Here is a 22,618-nt window from a genome sequence, read left to right on the forward strand (position 1 = left end):
AAAATGTCATAGGAACTTCACTTTTGAGAACTTTGTAATTCTTGCAAAAAACAGATGTTAATTTTTTGTCCGTCCGTAACGCAGTAGTTTTTGATTGTTTTTATTTAAAAATATTTGAAACTAAATTTTGCCCTTTGAGTATGTTTAAAATGGCATTTAGACCTTTCTAATTTTGTGTGATATTTGTCTTATGTTAAAGTTATGAATCAAAAAGCAGTGGGCTGTCCATCCTGACGCCCTTGACCTCGCCCATATATCTCTGCAACCACAAAGTATATTTGAATAATTCTGGTGTTATAATAAATGGAACACTTGTGAGATTTGTTCAGATGTGTAAATATTAGTATATATGTTACTGGCTAAAGAGTAAATGAAGATGGCACACAGCACAAATGAAAAGTTTCAGATTTGCCTTAAAAAAAAAAAAAAGCACTTTCAGGATAATTCTCCCTTTGGAATGATCCAGCTGCAGCTCTAAATCTGTACCAAATCATAGCAGAATATGTGAACATTCTCTCCACAAAAGCTGACTCTGATAAAGTGAAGCAAAACAAGAGAGTCCACCGATAGTGGTTGAAATCTTGTTTCCTTTCAGACCATTTTGATTACATTTGGCTGAAAGGTCATGATAATGTTCTCACTAATGTTGCCAAAAAAAAATAAAAAATCATGCACTAAAGTTTTAATACACAGTAAATCAAAAGAGCAGCGTCCTTGCCAAATTGTTATTCTGCTGGGAGATAACTTGTGCCAGTTGCATTAATAAAAATATAGAGGAAGAGGTCAGTTTTATATCACAGTGGGCTTTTATTGGACCACTAATGTTAATGTCAGGAGCTTTATAAGTAAAAATATGGAAAGGAATTATGCAGCAGATGACAACAGAGACGTAATTTAATAAACAATAAATCAAAAGAGCTGCATCCGTCTTGCCAGTTTGGTATTCTGCTGAGAGATAACATGTTCCAGTTGCATGGATAGAGCTATAGAAGAGCGGGTCAGTTTGATATCTCTGTGGCCTTTTATTGGCGACTCACGACAGCATGAATAAAATCCGCCACTGCCAGACGCTGCTCATCTGCTGCCCTTGGGTGTAATTTCAGTTAATTGCTAGTTGCCAAGTGTCTGACACATTTGTCCCTATTTCAGTCAAAAAACAACACAGAGCTGTGGGACTAAAACACTGGAAAGTGCTGTTAAAGTGAGCCTGCTGTTCCTTCACTGACACAGTAAATATTGGCCTTAAAAGTGTAGCTTTAAAGGCAAAATACGCTCCTGTTAGTCGACTCTTGCTGATGGCCAAATATTTAATTTTGCCAACAGGCTTTGCTTTTTCACTTGTGTAATTGGCCATATGACAATGTGACCTTAGGCGAATGTTTCATGTGCACCCTGTAACTGAATCTGAGGTGACCTTTAGAGAGATGAAAGAGTTTACAATCAGAATCCAAAGAGGTATCGACCAGCTAGCATAGCATGTGGCCCGTCATTAGGTTCCCCTCAAGTATTATGCAATTAAACAAGCAGCGTTTCACACTTACACTTGATGAATTTTGAATTTACATGACCTTTTTTGGGATTAATTTTTAACAAAGCAAATGTTGTTCAGTTTAGTTTCGTAGGATTTAGCTGCGAAATGGGAAGTCATCTCCTGGTTTTTACTTTTTTTTACTATCTGTCTACCCCCACCCCCATTCACAGTTTAAATTCAGATTCAAAATAAAATAGTGCAAAAATAAACGGTGAAAATAACTCAAACATTGTTGGCAAACAGAAGCAGAAAGTCATATTATTTAATCCTTCTGTTATTTCCATGACTATAAATGCAATGATTCACCCAGACCAAGAAATCTACAGTACTGTGCAGTACTTGTTTTTGCAGGGTTGAAATTAGGATAAATATTTATTTCTCATTCTCTTTTCTTCAGATGCTACAAGAAAATACAGGAAATATTTGCACAGCCTTAAAAGATGCACCAGAACTGAACTAAATAGGTTGTAAAGGTTCAAGAAAAGCAGCAGCGCAAACTATTAAAAACATCTGATGTATTGAATGAAGGCTGTTATGAAACATAAAAAAAAAAAATCAATGCAATAAATGTCATATTGTTTGAATAAAAGGGTTAACGACATGTGAAGTGCAAAGGGAGGTTACACTAAATACAACCACTTTGGTTTATTGATGTTTTTTCCCCCTTAAACCTTGTATCAGAGACTGAGAGTCATATGTGTGGTCATTAGAACTTTACTAAACACGCAAACGTAATGTTGGCCGAGAACTTTTGCACAGTACTGTACATTAAGTCAAGTCATGTTAATACTGCATTTTATCAAAAGTACCAAAATAAAAGGCCATGTCTTTTGCTTCAAATAGTTATGAAATACAAGACAAAAAGAAGGGGAAAAGGGGAAGCCTTTCAGTTCAATTGAATTCATCTTTGTTCTGTCAAGGAAGTCGTAGAAATCATTGACAAGTTTATTTTTTGCAGTGTAACTTTTTTTTTCCAAAGCAAGAATATAAATCATTCTCTTCATCCACTGTGGAGCCCACAGATGGTTAGCTATACATCTTTTATCTTCCAGGAGACAAATACTAAATAAGAAACTTGTGTTCTTATTCTTAGAAATGAAAACTCGTCTGAGTGAATATGCAAAACGGGGAATCGCTTTAGCAATAACCAGACCTGTCAATTAAATGTTCATGATTTTCTGAGCACCTGTCTAAATACATCCTAAAAAGTATTCTTCTCTGTATAGGAGAGTCACAAGAGTCTGAACCAGTAGAGTTAGACTAAAGTAAAATTCCCAGAATGCATTATGAAAATGAGTTGCCCTGGGGGTGTTGGTTCCCTGTGCTACTACTCTTTCTCTGCAGTTTCATTGTTAAAACAGAGAAGTGTAAACACAGAGCATGTCAGACAGTGGCATTTATAATTGTACATAACCCAGGGCGATGCTTGGTGATGGTACAGTGCTATCATGTGTTGCCTGGGAATAATTCAGCTTGTTGAACTCATGTCTCGCTGAATCACTAACTGTCAGCATAACCAGAGCCTGAGGTCTACAGCTCTGCAAAGTGATAGAGCGCATCTGAACTATAGGAACCAGTCCGAACCATAACCAAGGAGACGCATTAGGATGCACGGAGATGGGATGTCAGCGCTGCCGCATACAATCCGCTCATAGAGACCTTTTGAAGAATCCTTGAAAGTGACTTCAGATTATAATGCACCGCAAGCAATGATTAAATCAAACTGGAGCCCAAGAATTACAATTTCAGATGGAATTTCCATGAGATACTGATTTTGGCTGGAAGCCTGAAAGTGACACTCTGATCTTTTCCAACTTTTACTGTCCATTGCACTGGTCGGTACCTGTTTTGTGGTGCCTGTTTGCATATTTTGGCCTTAAATGGACTCCAGTCGACACAGAGCAGCTGTATGATGAACCTGATATCCTAAGGTTGGTGGTTGACGTTCTGGGAGGCAGAGCAGGCTATATTAGGAGTGAGCTCTGGACGAGATGAGATCGCTGCTGAGTTTGATTCAGGTGTTTGTTTGTCAGTGACAGCAGGATGGTGTGTCCGTGGCAGCAGGAGCTTATTGAAGGAAAGGTACGCCGGGTTTATTGACAGTGAAATCTGGGATTGTACACTGATCAGAGCGGCGATTAAATCACAGTGGTCCTACGCAGGTCTGTCAGTTTAAAGACAGCTTGTTTTATTTGTTAAACTAAAATGTAACGGTGTCTTTGGAGAACGGGTTCAGGAGCAGAAAAATCTCATAACACCGCCCTCACGTTGCCGTATGATGAGCAAAACACCACTTTTTGGAAACAATGACGCCATAGTACCACGTGACCAGAAGACGAAAACCTCATGTACATGCTCAGTGCATTCTTCTGTGATTTTAATGTATTCTACAGCTCTGTCTGTGTCTGTGTACATATAAGTGCGGCATACATATTACACCGTTTTAACCCAGTTTTACCATTTCCACCTGGACGCAGATATTTCTTGAAATGATAAGTGTGTGGATGCAAAACTTTTAGAATCCGCAAAAAAAAAAATACAAGTGTCGTCGGTAACCGGTCCTCTAGCCTTTTCCTGTAACCACATAGGCCCATGGCATGTACGACTGTGGCAGCGGGGTGACAGGTCACCAGTCTACACATGATGGAACAAGGGCGCTGATTGGCTCTGTGGTAATAGACAAATGAGAGAGTTTGTCCCACAGCAGCAGCAGAAGTTACGGAGAAAAGAAATCAGAGCCATACGTCCACACTAAAAAATTTACATGAAACACATAATAAAACTATGCATAAATCACAAAGTTTTGGCTATCTTTGCTTGTGTGCATCAAAACATGCAACTTTATGAGTAACTGCAATAACACAATATGACCTTTGTAGAAAAAAAGAGCAAGAAACCTCTAAAAAAATATAATATGTAAAGTATTAAGTACAGTGAGCCAGACATGATTAGAAATAAACCTGTTACAGGATGACGCAGAATTGGATAAAACAAGTCGTTTTCACCATAAAGGGATCAATTCTGTAATATGACCAGGCCACAATACATTATCCTGCTGAAGAAATCAATAATTTGACACAAAATATTGATGGAGAAATTATTTGATCGATTATGAAAATTATTTTATTGCATCAGCAAAATAAAATAATCCATAAACCCATTAGCAGTTGGAGCTGCATATAAGTTGTATAGCAACTGTAACTGTAGTCTGCATAATTTAGAATCCACTTGATATGGTAAATGCACTTGAAATGCAGTTTCTTAAAGGGTTAAATAATTATTCTGACTACAGAGGAATCTGTAGTTTTTGTACCTCATCAATAAAACAGGCTTGGCTCATGCATTCATTTCCAGGTAATTTATTTATACTCTGTACTGTAGGCCAAATCTGCTATAGATCATCACAAACATGACTAATACATCTTTATCCTGACATTTATTCTGAAATGTATTGTGATAATTGACCATAAATTATGAACATTTGAATCATGATAATATTTAGAGTCAACTGGAATGGGGAAGTCCTACACGCAGCAGGTGTGATGTCTTCCAGTATTTTAATCTTTTGACAACAGGCTATTTCTTTTTCCTTACTCACTACGTCACTGTCTTTTTTTCCCCCTCATCACTAAAGTGTGTCACTTGTGTCATGGAAAAATGTGCTGGGAGGGTAATGTTTTCAAAACAAAAGAAAAACTACGCTTACGCTTTTGTATTATTTAAAGGGGTTTTCACATTACACTAGTCAAAAAGCATTAAGTGAAACCTAGAGAGGTCACTCAATTAATTATGCCGAGCTGGCCACCGAGTGTGAACCAACCACTTCAGTCCACTAATGAAGGCTCACATCTTGGGTGCTGCTGCCCGTAACACTATCATGTAAACTGTCAGAAGATAAGTTGTGCTCGCTTTGGGGCTTGGCCTACTTTTGTGAGCCCTGCCTCCCTGGCGCCGGGGTGCTAAAGGGATGGAGGAGCTGGAGCTAAATTTTAAAATTTAAGACCTCATCTTAGACACCCACACACATGGTCTTCGTTGTGAATACACTCAGAAGGCGCTCGATAGAAGAAAGGGTCCAATCCAGCCCACGGGATGAATTAGTGAAATACAAAAATTACACTGAAGATACTAACAATCAAGGATGTTAAAAGAATTTTAGGTCAATTCGATCTAAAGTGGGTCAGACCAGTAAAATACTATCATAATAAACTATAAATAATGAAAACCACAAATTTTTCTGTTTGTTTAGTGTAAACAAAGTAAAATTACACAAAAGTTTTTACATTTACACACTAGCCTTTTACAAAAAAATGTGAACAAATATGAACAAACTGAAATGTCGTAAGAGACTTAAGTGTAATTGTACCAGTATTCTGTCTGTTACTAATGTTTTGTGTATTTGTAGATCCACTGTGATCTATAAGTTGTAATGAACATGTAAAAATGAGAAACTGAGGCTAAATAATGGCATAAATTGTTAAAACTGCACTTTTTTTTCTTTGTAAACTTCATTTTTTTTCATGGTTGTTCTTGTTTTTCACATTTTTTTAAAGGATAGTTCATAGATGTAAACATTTTTTATTATATATTTTACTTTTTTCACTCTAAAACATAGAAGTTAGACATACAAAGTTTGGAATTGACATTATTTATATATTACTATTATTTATTATTTATTTATTTATTTTGTTATTATCTTAATGATCCGACCCACTGTATGTGGCCCCTGAACTAACATGAATTTGAGATGTAAACTATTGGTTCTGATCAATACTGTGACAGATTGAAAACATATCTTGGGCAACTTCACACAGATTTCAGTTTTCCCATCATAGACCCGTTTAATGCTTTTAAAGTGAAGATGGAGATGTTACACAGACTGTATTAAACTCATCTACCCCATGTGGTCCAAGGGGCCTTTATTACCTCTGTGCAGCCCCCACTGTATGTATACAATAACCCACAACAAAGAAGCAGCAAGCTCAGCAGCGCCGTTCATCAAACTGCATGCTTCAGCACAGGAGTTGACCGAAGATTTATTGATTGCAAGCAAGCACCATTGTTGACTGAAATATTTGAGTTTGTGTATAATATAGATTCATCAAATATTTCAAATCCCTTCTTTTTCGGTTCATGGAGTATATTGATTTAAAGCTAGTGAGGTTTTACCCTCTAGCTTGACTTTACCCAGAGATAAATGACTCCTGAATAGCAAACCTTGAGGGAGTGTAGCAGCTTTTGCCATGATTGATCATTTCAAGCTCATTCCCAGGCATAACAGCCTCATGCTCATTTTTCAGAGTTTATGGCGTAAGTATCTCCCCAGCTTTGTCGCTTCACTGATGAGGAAGATACTGTGAAGTAGACCGTTTTATGGTTATAGTCTACAAAGCTAGTTACACGTTGTCCTGTGGTATTTACATTTTGCTGAGGTATTCTTTGTTTACAACACTCTGAGGGTACTCAATCTTACACTGTTGTATTACTTCAGGGCAAAAAGGCTGCTTTGTTACTCGGGGGTGGCTGTGAATTACATTTCTGATAAGCTGTAAAGTCAGCGACAACCTGCTTTTAGCTCGTAGCAAACTGCATCTCGAAGGTTTTTCTTTCCAGGAAGGCAAAAGTGTGGCATGACCTTATGTGTGTGCACGTGAAACTCAAGCGGTGACGTGTTTAGACTCTGCTGAGTCGTCTGTGTTTGTTTGATATACTGAGATCTTAAGGGCAACAACACTGACTCAATATTTGTAAGTATTGGCTGAAAAGTGATGGAGTAGCGGTGGAAAGTCAGAAACTGAGGGAATTATATTTAGACAAGTGTGAATTTAAGATGCTTCATGCTTTATACTTGTGGTCCACCAATTTTCTGAGGCAGATATTACACAACATTGATCCTCTATATTTATTAGACATCTTTAGACGCTAAATTCTTCTTTGTAAATGTTCCCCTGCAGATTCTGTCCTTGGATGATTGCATTTGGGGCCGATACTTGCTAGGTATAAAGGGATGAGGACCCATCCCATCCCATTGTGTCCAATCAGATACTAACTTTGGGAAAAAAAAAAAAGTATCACAGCCAATGGTCAGAGACAAGTAATCCTTTAACCCTGACTGACTTATGTATTATTTACACATATGATAATTGGGCAAAGTCAAGGGAAGGTTAACATCTGGTCAAAAAAGTTTAATTACAATAATCTACACCAAACTTATATTTTTGGGTAGGTAATTACTTATATTTTCAGGAAAATGTCTTTTGAAATGAGAAAAAAAATTGTTAAAAAAAAAAAAAATTTTGAGAAGATTTATGAGTGTGCCGTCATTCTGGGTTCATTTTATAAACTCTCATAAATAAACTAAATTTATTCCAAATACATTGATATTTGACATTTATATTATTTATGCTTTATTCTGAACAGAGTTTTTAAAATTAATAAATGCATATATCTATGAAAAATACATTTGAATATAATATTTGTTAATATTTGTATGTTGTAAATATTGTAAAAAAAAAAAAAAAAAAAAGTATATGATATTGATGATTAAAATAAAAAATGTTTAATTTGATATTTACATTTGTTGTCCATCTGTGACACTGCCATTTCTCAAAACTCTTGCTATTTAGGTATGATCAAATATTTTTTTCCTTAACCAATTATTAGGTTGTAAAATAAAGGGTTTAAGGTATACATTGAATACGTTTTAGGATGAAAATGTCAGAGGAACTTCACTTTGAGAACTTTGTAATTCTTACAAAAAATAGACATTAATTTTTTGTCCATCTGTGACGCAGTAGTTTTTGATATTTTTCATTTAAAAATATTTGAAACTAAATTTTACCCTTTCAGTATGTTTAAGATGGCATTTAGACCTTTCCAATTATGTGTAATATTTGTCTTAAACTAGTCTGGTTCAAAAGTTATGAATCAAAAAGTAGTGGGCTGTTCATCTATGACGCCCTTGACCTCACCTAATTGTCAATTTAAAAGATGATTTTATGAAGTTGAAGTCAAGAAAGTCTTATGTCTTAAAGTCTTTAAACTTATGAACTGTAAAACTGCATAAATAGACGACACACCCTCAATTTCGTTGTACTTGTACAATGACAATAACGAGATTCTGATTCAAAAGGTGTGGAGGTCATGTCAACTAACTGTCTCTTTCCATGATCTGTTCAGAGTCACAGAAGACGTCTCTGTAGTTCGAACATGACCAGACATGTGGTTATTTTAGCTTCTTCTGATACTTTGACACCTCACTCTCAAAGATCGTGATGAAATGTGCCAAAGCAGCGACTGCTTTGGTGTTGGTTGTGTTAACATGTCTGACAAGAGTGCAAGTCCATTGAACTGTTCAATGCAAAACCAGATGTTTCTTTACTGTTTTTGACATTAACCATGACTTTCTTGGCTTGTAAAATCATCTTTTGAATTCACGTGATTATCATATGTGTGAATGATGACACAATTCAGACCAGATTGGATAATTACACTGGTCTACAAGGAAAATGCTTCCAGAATAAAAGTAATGAAATTTTACCACATGAGAGTCACTGATAAAGAAAAATCAAGTAAAAAATGCTGGTTGGCTGAACTTTCCAAGATACAGCCTTGGGTCAAAATGTGAAATTCAAGAATTTACGAGAGAATGGGTTTGACTGAAAAGGAATATTTGTCTCAGAGCTACAAGATCTACTTCAAAACACTGTCTGCACATTAGAATACATTCACTTTACAGGTTCTATTTAGTGGGAGATTTATAAAACTATTATATAAACGTACATAAACCAATATATGTGTAATAACACTTTATCATATACCTTGAAAACATCGGCAAACCGGCACTTTTGTCATTTATTTCCAATTAATCTTATTAAAATACGTAACATTTAGCACATTTAATTTCTGAAGCAAATCATTTCTAAAAATTGTAGACCAGTGTTATTTGTCTCATGTCAATAATATTTTTTCAGAAGTTCGTTTTCAATGGATTCAAGCGCTTTATTGTCATGCATATAGTAAAGAAACAGGTTTCTCTGTACAATAAAAATCTTATTTTGCCGTCCACAATGAATGCCAAGAGAATTTAAGATAAGTATAACAATTTAAATACAGTAATTTAACTAGGAAATTGAAACGACTAAAACAGAGTGGCATTTAAAAATGTCATGCAAAAGAAAATGAGCATAAAAATAGAAAAAACATAAACTATTACTAAGAGAAAAATATATATTTACATAAATGTGCAATATCTGGGTAATTGTGCAAACTGTCAGAGGTTTAGATGGCATAAAACATGTGCTAGGTCCCATGGAGTAGGACTTTTGCTCTTTATATTGTGGAAAATGGTTTGTTTTTCAGTATTTAAACAGTTAAAATACCAGGGTATAATCACCATATCAGCTGGTAATGAAACTAAATGTGAATAATTGCAGCAATAATAAATAGATGAGGATCTTACATACGAGCTATATAAAGAGTTTACAAAATAAGATCTCGGCAGGACGTTTGCTTTTATATAATTTATTGTAGTAAAGTAAAATATGTGAGCTCTTCATCCACCACTGCACTATACCAGCAAAGTAATCACCTTTGACCTTTTGTGGGTAAGTGCATCAGAGCACAGCATGAACCACTCTCTACATTATCAGGCACACAGTCAAACGTCGGATCCATTTTGTCAGTAAATTCAAAGGGCAAACATTAATCAGACAGCCATGACTGCATGCTCTTTTCCTGCCTGATTAAGCACTGTGTCACTCATGCTCAGCGTTCTTCCACTTTAGAGATCAGTTTTTTAGTGCAGTCATGTTGGCTCAGCCTTCCATCAGCAGTCACATTTCCAGTCCTGTTTGTGAGAAACTCGTGCCGATAAGACTTTTCTCATCTGATTCAGTCCAAATATTTGCACAACTCAAATTCGCTCATCGTTCACACGTTAAAGAATAACCCGGCGCCGAAGCCCACCACATTGTCCCCGAGTTCCGAAGTAGAAAAGATGTCTGTGTGGTACAGCGATGCCTCCAAATAAAGCCAGCTTGCTGTCAAGACCAATATGTCTTGGTAACAAAAGCAACATCTGTCTAGTTCAACCTTAGTGAGGACACTCAGACGTTTCCTTTCCACTCAGGGAGGAAAGTGTGTGTCAGGCAGGTAACAAGAACAGATGAAAGCTCCACATCCTCCACATCCCAAAGTTATTGTGTCATTACGGAGGGCAGTACGAACTGGCCTTTTTGAGCTGAGAAGTTTGTTTGCACCAGAATGTTTGTTTTTCAGTCGTTTTTTTTTTTTTGCATTGCTTTGAGCCAAAGCTAAGCCTGGAGGTTTTAAACCATCTGCTCTGCTCTGTGCACCAGGGTTGTCTGGCAAGTTATTTCTGGCAAAGTTTTCATGTTTAACTCAGTATCAAACAACTGACGGCAACTGATGGTTATTTTTTTTATCACTGCCAAATCTGTTGATTCATTGATGAATTCTCACTTTATATGACGCATTATGTAACTTTAGACTTCTGCAGTGCATCGACTTTAGATGAGCAGGAGAAGTACAGCACATATTCGCATTTGACAAGCTGAATCCTGCAGCATCTTCTATGTCCAATTAGGGATGTAACAATTAACTGCGTTAAAATTGCAGACAGTTAGTATTATCATTTCATATCTAATTATCATGATAACCGTGTTTGATTACTGCACTTTTAGGGGAAAAAACACCTATGTAAAGCAATCCTTTTATGCCAAATATCTGAGTATAGTTTTAATTTATTACAATTTTGATTTTATATACCTAATAGTTGGAACCAATATTCACTTTTAAAGTCTTTGAAAAGGTTCGTTAAGCATCTTTGTGTTATTTATGCAATAAAGTATATACATTTTTCAAATCGGATTTTATATTTTTTTGTGTTTTCTGGCTTTTTATGTTTATATAGTAGGTTAAAGTGAAAAATAATAGACAGATGATATAGATGAATTTGTGCTGAAAAAAAAGATACCAAACATGGGTATAGTAAACATTTGTTTATATAGTATATAAAGGCAAAATCAAAAGTACTGAAAAAAAATAGGCTCAGACCACTAAGGGTTAATACTTGAATGTTTCTGCCAAAAGAAGGTACATTGTGCCAATTATTTTATTTATTTATTTATTTTTAAATACAGCTTGGTTAAGTTATTTCAGTGTGTGTGTGTAAGTACTTTTTGAACATTTTGAGCACAATTTCAGTAATGACCGTGATAATTTTGGTCACAATAACCGTGATATGACATTTTCATATCGTTACATCCCTATGTCCAATACATATTAACATTATTTCTTTCAATTAACCGATCAATCAGTTGCCCAAGATAAGTCATGATTTTTGCTTCTATTTATTGATGTACAGTTGCGCAAAAAATTATTAGACCATCAAAAATCATCAAAAACAATGGTTATGCAATCAAATACTAATTCTTATGGCAAGGGGTATTGATTTTGGTTTGGTTTGTTTGTTAACACTCTAGCAGCAAAACAGTTGGAGGAATTCATAACAGAGTGGGTTTATAGATTGCCAGTGACCCAGAATAGAAATGATTACATTTTAGGAACAGTAGGTCAAAGTTTAAAAAATTTATGAATTTTTTAAATCTTTTTTTCCCCCATTTTCTTATAATGGGCAAAATTTCAAATGTCTGTAGCTGCAAAACTGTCACTTGAATTCATACCAAATCGGGTTTATAGATTGTCAGTGACCCAGAATAGATGCTATTACATTTTGGGAAAGGTAGGTCAAAGTTATTAATTTTTTTTTTTTTATAGAGGCAATTGATATGCTGACATCAGCTGGATCCATGCCAAAATAAATTACAATATGTGCAACGGGTGGGGTTTGTTGTGCCTGGCGCCACTTGTTCTAAATGATTTTATGATCATTTTCAGTCATTAATTTTACTATTTGACAGCAGAAATTCTTTATATTAGCCCCTTTAATGAGTTCTACTAGTGTTGTCAGGTAGTAATAATCTGACCACTCCTGTAAAATTGTTCACTCGTTACGCATTTTCAACTTTTTTCCTCCCTTCGTACTGTTTTAACATGTAACAATACTTGTACACATAGCTATTTTTCTACCAGACCTCTCTGATTTTACTGGACCATGTTGCAGATTTATGACACAATTTTCTCAGCCTCTGTTCAATGATGTAATTGTGACCGCTGCATCCCTTTACAGTCCAGGTTTATAAAGGCTTCTTACAATTCCCATCAGCCGTGTTGCTCGGTTATAAACACGCCGTGAGCTCCACTTGTGCTCTTATTTCAACTTGCGATCGCAGGCATGAAATTAAATGTTGGCATCGATGAAAAATGCTTTGCACCAACGGCTCGTCTTAACCCCCACTGCTGCCATTGAACCTCATAATAAAATTTTCAGAACAGCCCGGAGCAGGAGGGGAAATGGGCTTGTGCAAAACCCAGGGCGATGCTGCATATGACGTATAGTAAAAGTTGTTTCTGTGTGTGTTGGACAGACCACTTCAATGTAAGCCATATGTCACACTGTCTGGTGAGGAATACACATTTGTTAACTAACATGGTTGGCTGTGTGTGAAAAGAGTCAACACCTAATGACAGACTGACAAGCTCTGGTGAGGTTACCGGGTCCATATCATATTCAGTCTTTTACACTGATGACCTACAGAGTTCTTAATAAATAATGAAACCCACTGAACTAGTTGTTGGTGACTTGAAGAGGGGCCATATTTAGGCAGCCTTCAACCTGTGGTGTACTTCCATAAGGTTGACATTTAACAACACACAGAAAAGCTAAACTCGTCTTGCAGTTATTTATATGTACTATGTAATTATGTTTGGTAGTTTGGACAAATGAGAGACTGAATAACTGCAGAACTACCCTTAGAAATGTTGTTTGGTTGACTAAAACGTCTTTAACAAGTGGTGCCAGGCACAATAAACCCCGCCCCTCGCATGTATTGTAGCTTATTCTGGCATCAGTCCAGCTGATGTCATCATGTCTATGCATGTGCTGATGTCAGCATATCAATTGCCTCTATATATGTGCTGAGTTAGAAGTAAATTGAAACAAATTTGATGTTTGTAGAGACATTTGAAATTTCGCCCATTGTAAGTAAATGGGGAAAAAAAATAAGATTTAAAAAATTCATTACAAATTTAAACTTTGACCTACTGCTCCCAACATGTAATGACATCCATTGTGCGTCACTGGTAATCTATAAACCAAATTTGGTATGAATTCAACCAATACTTCTGTTGCTATAGAAATTTGAAACCCAACAAATTTCACCCCATTTAAGTAAATAGGGAAAAAAAAGATTTCAAAAATTCATAGAAAATTGAAACTTTGACCTACCTTTCCCAAAATGTGATGGGATCTATTCTAGGTCAGTGGCAATGTATAACCCAAATTTGGTATGAATTCAACTAATAGTTTTGCTGCTAGAATGTTAACAATTGAAGAAACAAACAGACCGAACCAAAAACAAAACCCCTTGCCTCCCCTTTTTAGGGGCGGAGTAAAAATACTAACAACTGCTTTGTGAGATTATATTTAAATCAAAAATATACATGCGAAATGAAATAATACAAAAAAGTCAGATGCCAGTGTCATAGAAATCTGGCTTGGTAAGAGTGTAAATTGAATACTAAGACTTTGGATTGTTTTTTGTGTGGTTTCTTCTTGCGAAAAGGTCAGATAGACAGAGTGCAACGCAATCTGTAAAGTTTTTGACAAAGATGTAAGAATGTCGTGTTTTTAGGAGTCCTGACAGAGAAAGTAATGCATGAGAAGGTACAATAAATAAAACTGACACGTCAATTCATGTCAAGGTCTGGGACACAGATAGAGAAAACATTGTGTGAGACAAAGGAATATTTTACAAGACCAAGAGAAACGACTTAAATATCATTTTCAATTACTCCAGCAAAAAGGCTATTCATCTAAGTCTATTGCAAACATAAGGGCAAGGGTGATTTTCCTGATGCTCTGTTTAAATTCTGTTGTGTGAGAACACTGAGTAATGTCTGCCCTTTTACTTGTGCACTACATAAATGTCAACAGAGTGGTGATGGGTGCTGTACTGTCAGGAATAAAGAAAAAGGTAGTCGTAGTGAAAAAAAAAGATTTATTTAATGCAGCTATGCTTTTTGTAGTATGAAGTTTCAGTATCAAAAACACGATAACGGATCACAGCAAAATGTTCTTCAACTACTAATCCAACCATTCCACAAAATCTGCTTATTTCATCAGAATGACTGTGAATAAAATCTGCTAAAAACAGTGGACGTAAAGCAGTACTAGTGTTTGGTACAGCTTTGCACATATGTGCTCCATACAGTGTTGTTGTTCTAAGAAATCTGAAGGCCCTATGTCTATATGAACCCTCCCTTCCCTCCTGCATGTCCATTCTACCCGAATGTACAGAAGCCGCCAGTTGCCTAGGTAACTGTAAGACCTGATGCTGTATTTCCCAGGTTACCCTCAGATTGTCCACAAGCGCGGAGTGAGAGCTCGACTCATGAGGCTTTTTCCATGCTCCACAGCCAAAAAGCCATCCTCCAGTAATCAAAGCAAGTGGCTCTTTCAAGGCACTCTGCCTTTTGTCTCTTTGTGATGACTTTTTTTTTTTGTTTTTTTTTCCATTGTCCAAGATGCTTTTTTTCTTTTCTGGGTATTGTTTGGGTATGGGGGCTTGCATATGTTAAGGGTTTTTAGTTGAGCTGGAGTGTAGCTACAGCATTCATGTTTGCAATTTCTCTTTCATGCAAAATATAAAGTTTTTGCAGTTGAAGGAGTGAAAGGATATGATATTGAACCACAATTAGACATTTTTAAGCTATTTTTTCCATAATTGCTGTTAACAAGAAATGTGTTTGCATTTTGTGGAATATGATCATCATGCTCATGTAGACAACACATGGTTAAACATGACTTTATTAATTACACAGATGGAAATGTCTGACCTTTGGACTTTAACATTGTTGTTTAATAATTACCCCGCCCCCCGAAGGGGAGGCAAGGGGTATTGTTTTGGTTCAGTTTGCTTGTTCGTTTGTTTGTTTGTCAACACTCTAGCAGCCAAACAATTGGAGGAATTCATACCAAATTGGATTACAGATTGCCAGGGACCCAGAATAGATCTGATTACATTTTGGTAACAGCAGATCAAAGTTAAAATTTTCTATGAATTTTTGAAATCTTTTTTTTTTCCCCCCATTTTCTTATAATGGGTGAAATTTCAATTGTCTCTAGCAGCAAAACAATTGGGTGAATTCATTCCAAATTGGGTTTATAGATTGCCAGTAACCCAGAATAGATGTGATTACATTTTGGGAAAAGTAGGTCAAAGTTCAAATTTTATATGAATTTTTTATATCTTTTTTTCTCCCATTTACTTATAATGGATGAAATTTCAAATGTCGAGAAAAACATCAATTTTGTTTCAATTTTCTTCAAGCTTGGCACATATATAGAGGCAAATGATATGCTGACATCAGCACACGCATAGGCATGATGACATCAGCTGGATCGATGCCAAAATAAACTACAATACATGCGAGGGGTGGGGTTTGTTGTGCCTGGCACCACTTGTTTGTTTTATTTTTCCGTGCATTCATACCACCTGTGAACACAAGCCTAGTTCCACCACAGTAGGTTAATCGTTGTCTATTAGAAGATGTGGCCTTTTGGCTCCAGGCCACAGTTAGACCTCTCGAAGCTAATGAGGCATTTAGACACTGTATCGCGCTTCAGGTATATGAGAGGCAATACGCCAGCAAGGCAAGTCTAACACCGCTGCAAGGCCAGTGTGACAGGGCACAGACAGCATCTGCCATCATTACAGGCCCATTAAAGAACTTCACGGGGTTCACCCTTCATGAAGAAGGACTTTGTTCTGAGGTCTCAATAGCACTAATTACCTCTGCTGCAAGAAAAGAGGAGGGTATTTAGATTTGTATTGGATTTTTTTTTTAAGTAATATTTGCACTGAGGTAAAAAAGGGTTGCAAATTGATTCACTTGAATGGATTCATTGTTTTGAAGAAGCAGACAATGAAGCTGTAGCTGTTTGCGGCCAAAAAGGTGTTATTTTAACAAAAAAGGCCAATTTCACAAAGCTAGACCTTGGCTAAGGCTCTAAATAAGATGCGGCATTCACAAAGATGTCTAAATGTATCTACTGCACAAAGCTGTTAAACTGTAGAGTGTCTTAAGTCGAGGTAATCTGCATTGATTTCAGTGTAATTAGACTTTTTCAGTCATTGCAGATCATGGCACTAGTCAGACCAGCTCACTCCGTCAACATACAATTAAACAGATATTTTCTTGGCAAAATTCAGACATGTTTTGAAGTAATCTTGAACAAATAATATCACCCTAAGGAGAATGGTCTATAAAAACTCTTTAGGCTCAAAATAGATGACACTTATATTTCCAGCAGTTATTATGCCTTCTTAAAACATTTTGTCTCTTCATTTCTCGCTCCACAAAACCATTAAACCACAAACCACAAATTAATAACCCACATTTTGTTTTTTTTGTCTGATGGTGCCTCTGGTTAATATATCTGCAAACACTGGCCTTTGTTTTAAGTTACTCTGGGGCTCAAAATAAGCCTGTTTTTGTGAAACTATCCAGCAGCTGCTACAACCAAAAGCATCTACTGATCTAAAATGTTTCATAATTCAGGTAAAATGCAGTTTCTCAGCTTTGCATTGGTCTTTTTTTGGACATTCAGAGGCTCCATAGTGAACATGGAAAGACTGACATCTTCTGTAACATTGATTCACCAGTGAAACACATGGAGTTTAATAAATGACAGTGGGTGTAGACACCTGTTTTTCTGTTCAGGTAATGACTTTTTCTAAGAGTCACATTTGCTTCAGTTTTGTCTGAGCTGTTATGAAGATCTGCATAATCAGTGAATTAAATATAGGAAAATACCTGATTTTCACTGAAAAATGCAAAGTACAATGGATAAAAGGAAACTACATGGTGATGAATTGCTTAAGAAAGTTTAAATGTTGAGAAAATTTCATTTTGGAGTAGCCAAAAAAACAGTTCTTTGACGGTTAAACTAATCTTTATGAAAGTGACTCAATATTTTATTTGCCTCGAGTTGCAATATCTCAAATTGCACCTGCAGAGATGCAACATCTGTTCAGGTCTGACCTCCTACCTCCTCCTTCCTCCTCTTCTGCAGACAGTGTTGAGGATGAGCTTGAACTGTCCACAGTCCGTCATCGCCCTGAGGGCCTGGAGCAACTTGAAGCTCGGACACGTTTCTCCCGCAAGGAGCTGCAGATTCTTTACCGTGGCTTCAAGAATGTGAGTACCTCGGTCACCTTCAACCCCATACATAATGCACAGTTCAGTGGTCTTTGTTCTCTCTTAGACATTTCTGACTGTTGGACATCAAAAACACCTTGTTTTCCTTTGATTTTGTTTGATTTATTCCACTTGCATAGCTGGCAGGGGTGTGGGGGTGATGAAACTTCATGTTGGGTCTGCTCAAACAGCTCCTCTTCCTTTTCATTGTCAGCTTCCACTCCAAAGTAATAACCGAGCATGTGCAGAATGCTATTATACTGAATAGTCAGCATCTTGCATTAACGCGAACGTCAAAATCTGCTGATGCCCAAACACTGAAATGTAGGTTTGTTTCAGAGCATAATTGGGTCACACCTCAAACACACCGCACATGACTGATGAGTGAACCAGGTCGCGCTCAGTCCTCGACAATGGCCCATATAAAAGCAACTGACTTCATTGGCACCTCTGGTATAATGAGATGACCCAGAATTAACTCAACCCAAATTGTGTGGCAATGAAAGAGCACAGGACAGTGACGGGCCTGTGATAGTGGAACTCCCGTGGGGCTTCAGCTTCCTGTTGAGCCTACAATACGCTCCAGCCAAGTCCCTGCAAAGCCTGCCCATTAGTCTACTTCCACTTGAGACACAGCAGGAGGAAGGCAGTCCACTAATGAGGACTTTAATTTGTGCCCGACTTCCTCTCCTGCAGTGGGAGACACAATTGCATGTGTTTATAGACACCCTTGTGATATTTTCTCCCGACAGTTTAAGCATTTTTACAGTTATTTAGAGTAAGAATAAGTCTGAAGCTTCACTCTGCACTGTTATGTCATTAGATAGATTGTTGCAGGCGTCGAAATTATGCAAAGAAAGTAAGCACCAGCATTACAATTATAACCACAAATCAGCTTTTGTCTCTCTCTAAGTGTGTAGTCCTGGTACTTATTTAACTCTAAGGGTCAAAAAGCTCACCCAGGTGACATTGGCAGAATAAAAATGGGATTTTAAATCTGACTAACAGAAGCTGGCATGGCTTAAATAATGAGAAATTCGGCACTTTGTCCTTGGCGTCAAGGAGGGTTTCGAAGCACATCTAATGCCTCTAATGAGGAGACAGCATGGTTGTTTGTCTTGGATACAAACTAAAGTCACCTGTGGAGTAAACGGTCAAGTAGAGATTTTTCTTAAATCCAATAATACACCTGGAAGGGACAAACTAAGACTTGTTACCAGAGTTCTTCCTGTTAAGGTGTAATTCGAGCAGATGTCACCTCATTGTTTCATGAATCCTTTGACCTCAGACTTGGAGGAAATAACACAATATTGTCCTCACGTCTGGATAACTATGTCAGGCTTTCACAGTTCATAGTCTGAAGCACTGCCTCGGGTATTAGATTAAGATCGCACAGTTTCTATTCCATCATGACAGTGGCGATGCCTCTGCTCACAGGTTTTTTTTTCTTCCCTCCGCTCCGCTTAATACCGCTACACTTCACAAGTCTCGGGAAGGAATTTCATGCCTGGGCAGTTTTGCATTTCACAGACTGTATTTGTGATTTTCTTATCATGGCTGAGCTAATTTTACAAGCGTGTCAAATGAATCCAAATACATTTGCTGACCTCTCACTCTTTGTAATAAGACACTGAATCACATGTGAAATAGAGCAGCAGAGGCCAAGTGAAAATGATAGTTATTTTACAGAACATAATACATTTACCTTTACTTTCTTTTTGTTTTTAATTATCTCTTTATTAGGATACATTTTCAGTATACTACATATCCTCTCAACACAGGTATAAGCATGTCTAGTTTTCCAGTTTTCCAAAAAACAACTAACAACAAAAACTTCAACTAAAAAGAGAGAAAAAAAAAAAGAAAAGTGGTACCCCCCCCCAACCCACTTTGGTCCACATTCACTTAATTATGTGTGTTATAGTTATTCTATTCTGTTATGTTTTCTTTAGATGTTTTATCAAAGTAAGAGGAAAGGCTTCCATGTAATGTAAAATTTCTCAGTTGATCCTCCAAGAGAAAATTTGATCTTTTCCAGTGTTAAGACCTTACGTCTGTTACCCAGGCGTGTTCTGCAACTTCCAATGTAGGAGGATACGTCTACAAGCAATCAAAGAGGCAAATGCTAACACATTTATTTAATTTCCCTTTACTTTCTGACCATTGTTTTGTCAGTTTTAGATGTACCGTACTGCGCAAAAGTCACAGGCCACATGTGGCTTGTTATTTTGGCAGGACTGAGGTGATCATACATGATTATTTCTCTTTCTCTTCAGAGGCAGAAACATTTGAAATACAGGAAATATGTGCACAGGCTTAATCGACACACAAATACTTAAGTAAATGTGTTCAATATTTCAGTCAATATTTAGTGTGACCCCTGACCCCATGACAAGAAGCAGCACGAACAATTGAAAACATCTGACATGTATTGAATGAAACCTGGTAGAAAACATCAGGGAATTGAGGCAATAAATCTCATATTGTCTAAACAAAAGGGTTAAAGACATGTAAAGTGCAAGGGGAGGTCACTCTAAATGAGCACTTAGGTTTATGAGGCTGTTTTTGTTCTGAAACTTTTGTTTTTAGTCCTGTGCATCCCTCTCATATTTCCACATTGTATCAACACAGAGAAATGCAAGTGTGTGGTCATTACAACTTTATTAATGGCTGAAAGACTTTTGCACCGTACTGTACACAAACATGTAGCGCACCCTTATTTTTACTCTTTGCACCACATTTTACAGCCTTTTACTTACTTGCATTTCCAGATTGAATGCCTAATTGCATTTTCTTCTCTTAACACTTGTGCGATTACAATCACATGAATCTAATCTCAGCTGACCTAATGTGAAAATAGGAAAAAAACATGACCCAAATGCATGCATAAAAACATAGTCAAATAATGGAAGAGTCAAAAAGAAGTTTCATATTGGCAAAAATCATCAAATGAGTGGCTGCACCCATCGATTATTTTATGTTGACATGAATGAAACTCGTAATAAAAGTAAAATTGTAACTGTAAAAAGTTTTAAATAAGCAATATATAAGCCCCTTAAAATTTACTGGTTCTATTAACCCTTAAAGATCCCAAACCATCTACTGATCTAAACTGTTTAATACCTGTTGATCCATTAATCCTATCAATACATGTAAATAATTGGTGTAAAATACAGATATTCATCTTTTCATGGTTATCAGATATGACCCATATGGATGTTCAGAGGCTCCATAGTTACCATGGAAACACTGTCATCCTCTGCAACAGGGACATTAAACTCATTTTAGTTCAGGGGCCACATTCAGCTAAACTTGATCTGAAGTGGGCCGGACCAGTAAAATAACATATATAAGAATATAAAATAATGATATATAAATAATGTCAACTCCAAACTTTTCTCTGTTTTAAAGCGAAAACAGTAAATTTACATTAAGAAAAACTTTACATCTACTAAGTATCCTTTCAAACAATGTGAATAACATGAACAAACTGAAAAAAATAGGTGTATTTTAAACAATATTCTGCCTCACTTTATCATGTACACATGTACATTATAACTTACAGATCACAGTGGATCTACAAATATGCAAAACATTTAATAACAGGCAGAATCTTGTTAAAATTGTACTTACTTCTCTGAAGACATTTCAGGTTGTTCATATTTGTTCAGATTATTCACATATTTTTGTGAAATTATACTTTGTTTTAGTGTAAATACATGAAAATATTTACATTTTGAAAGAGAAAAATTTGGAGTTCTCATTATTTATGTGTTATTATGATAGTATTTGACTGGTCCTGCCCACTTGAGATTGAATTGGTCTGAATGTGGAACCTGAACTAAAAGGACTGTTCATATCTTAGTGTAATTTTTGCATTTCACAAATTCATCTCAAGGGACAGACTGGACCCTTTGGCGGGCCAGATTTGGCCCCTGGTCCGCATGTTTGACACCTGTGCTCTACAACATTGATTCATTTGGATCAATGACAGTGGATGGAGACATTTTTTACCCTCAGTTATGGATATTTTTGCTGAAAAAAGTCACTTTTTCTTCAGTTTTCTCTGATAACCCTCAACTTTACTCTGAGCTTTTATGGAAATCTACATGATCAGTGAATTAAATATAGAAAAATACATGATTTACACTGAAAAAAATGCAAAATACAGAGGTTAATATTAGAATAAAATTTGAAATATCGAGAAAAATTCATTTGGGAGCTGCCACAAAAGTAACATTGGGTCTTTATGGGTTAATGTTACATAATGAATAACATGTTATGTGAACCAATGTTACACTTTAAAAATCCTGACAATAATACAAATCCAGACTTTACAGTTGGAAGTAGGTGTTAAAGGATCACTGGTTTGATGGTGTATGTGAGGAACAGTGTGTGAATGCAATCCTGGCTTGTTGCTGTGTAAAATCAGAGTTCAGCCAGCAGGACTTTAAGGCCACTGAGCTTCCAATTGAATCACAGAGATGATAACTCTCTCTCTCAATCAAAAACCTTCTCTTTTCTCAGTGTCATCGTGAGACTGAAACAAGATGATAAAGTACAGACGAATCCCACCTCGAGTGTGATGCTCACACAGCCGTCAACGACTTTCACTGACCTTTAATTTTCCTCCAGGTTTGAAGAGGATGAGTTACCGAGGTTAGACGTAGAAGAGGAAGCTCATTTGGAGCCGAGCCATTCATATATTACTGTCAGGCTTAATCAGTGCACTATTAGTGTTGA

The 22,618-nt window shown here is 36.6% G+C and overlaps 1 protein-coding gene across 4 annotated transcripts in view; it reads left to right on the forward strand.

The window, feature by feature from the left end:
• Positions 1–22,618, forward strand: part of kcnip4a (potassium voltage-gated channel interacting protein 4a) — a 234,547-nt gene that overhangs the window by 201,665 nt on the left and 10,264 nt on the right. For 3 of the 4 annotated variants that reach the window (XM_030162143.1, XM_030162142.1, XM_030162141.1), the window contains exon 2: positions 17,751–17,875. In XM_030162143.1, coding sequence (XP_030018003.1) covers positions 17,751–17,875 — 125 coding nt within the window. Of the gene's footprint in view, positions 1–15,022; positions 15,119–17,750; positions 17,876–22,618 lie in introns of all 4 variants that reach the window. The other variant, XM_030162140.1, reaches the window with a different exon arrangement.

The sequence above is a fragment of the Sphaeramia orbicularis genome, chromosome 18 (assembly GCF_902148855.1).
Source record: "Sphaeramia orbicularis chromosome 18, fSphaOr1.1, whole genome shotgun sequence".
In the NCBI taxonomy this organism is placed as follows: domain Eukaryota; kingdom Metazoa; phylum Chordata; class Actinopteri; order Kurtiformes; family Apogonidae; genus Sphaeramia; species Sphaeramia orbicularis.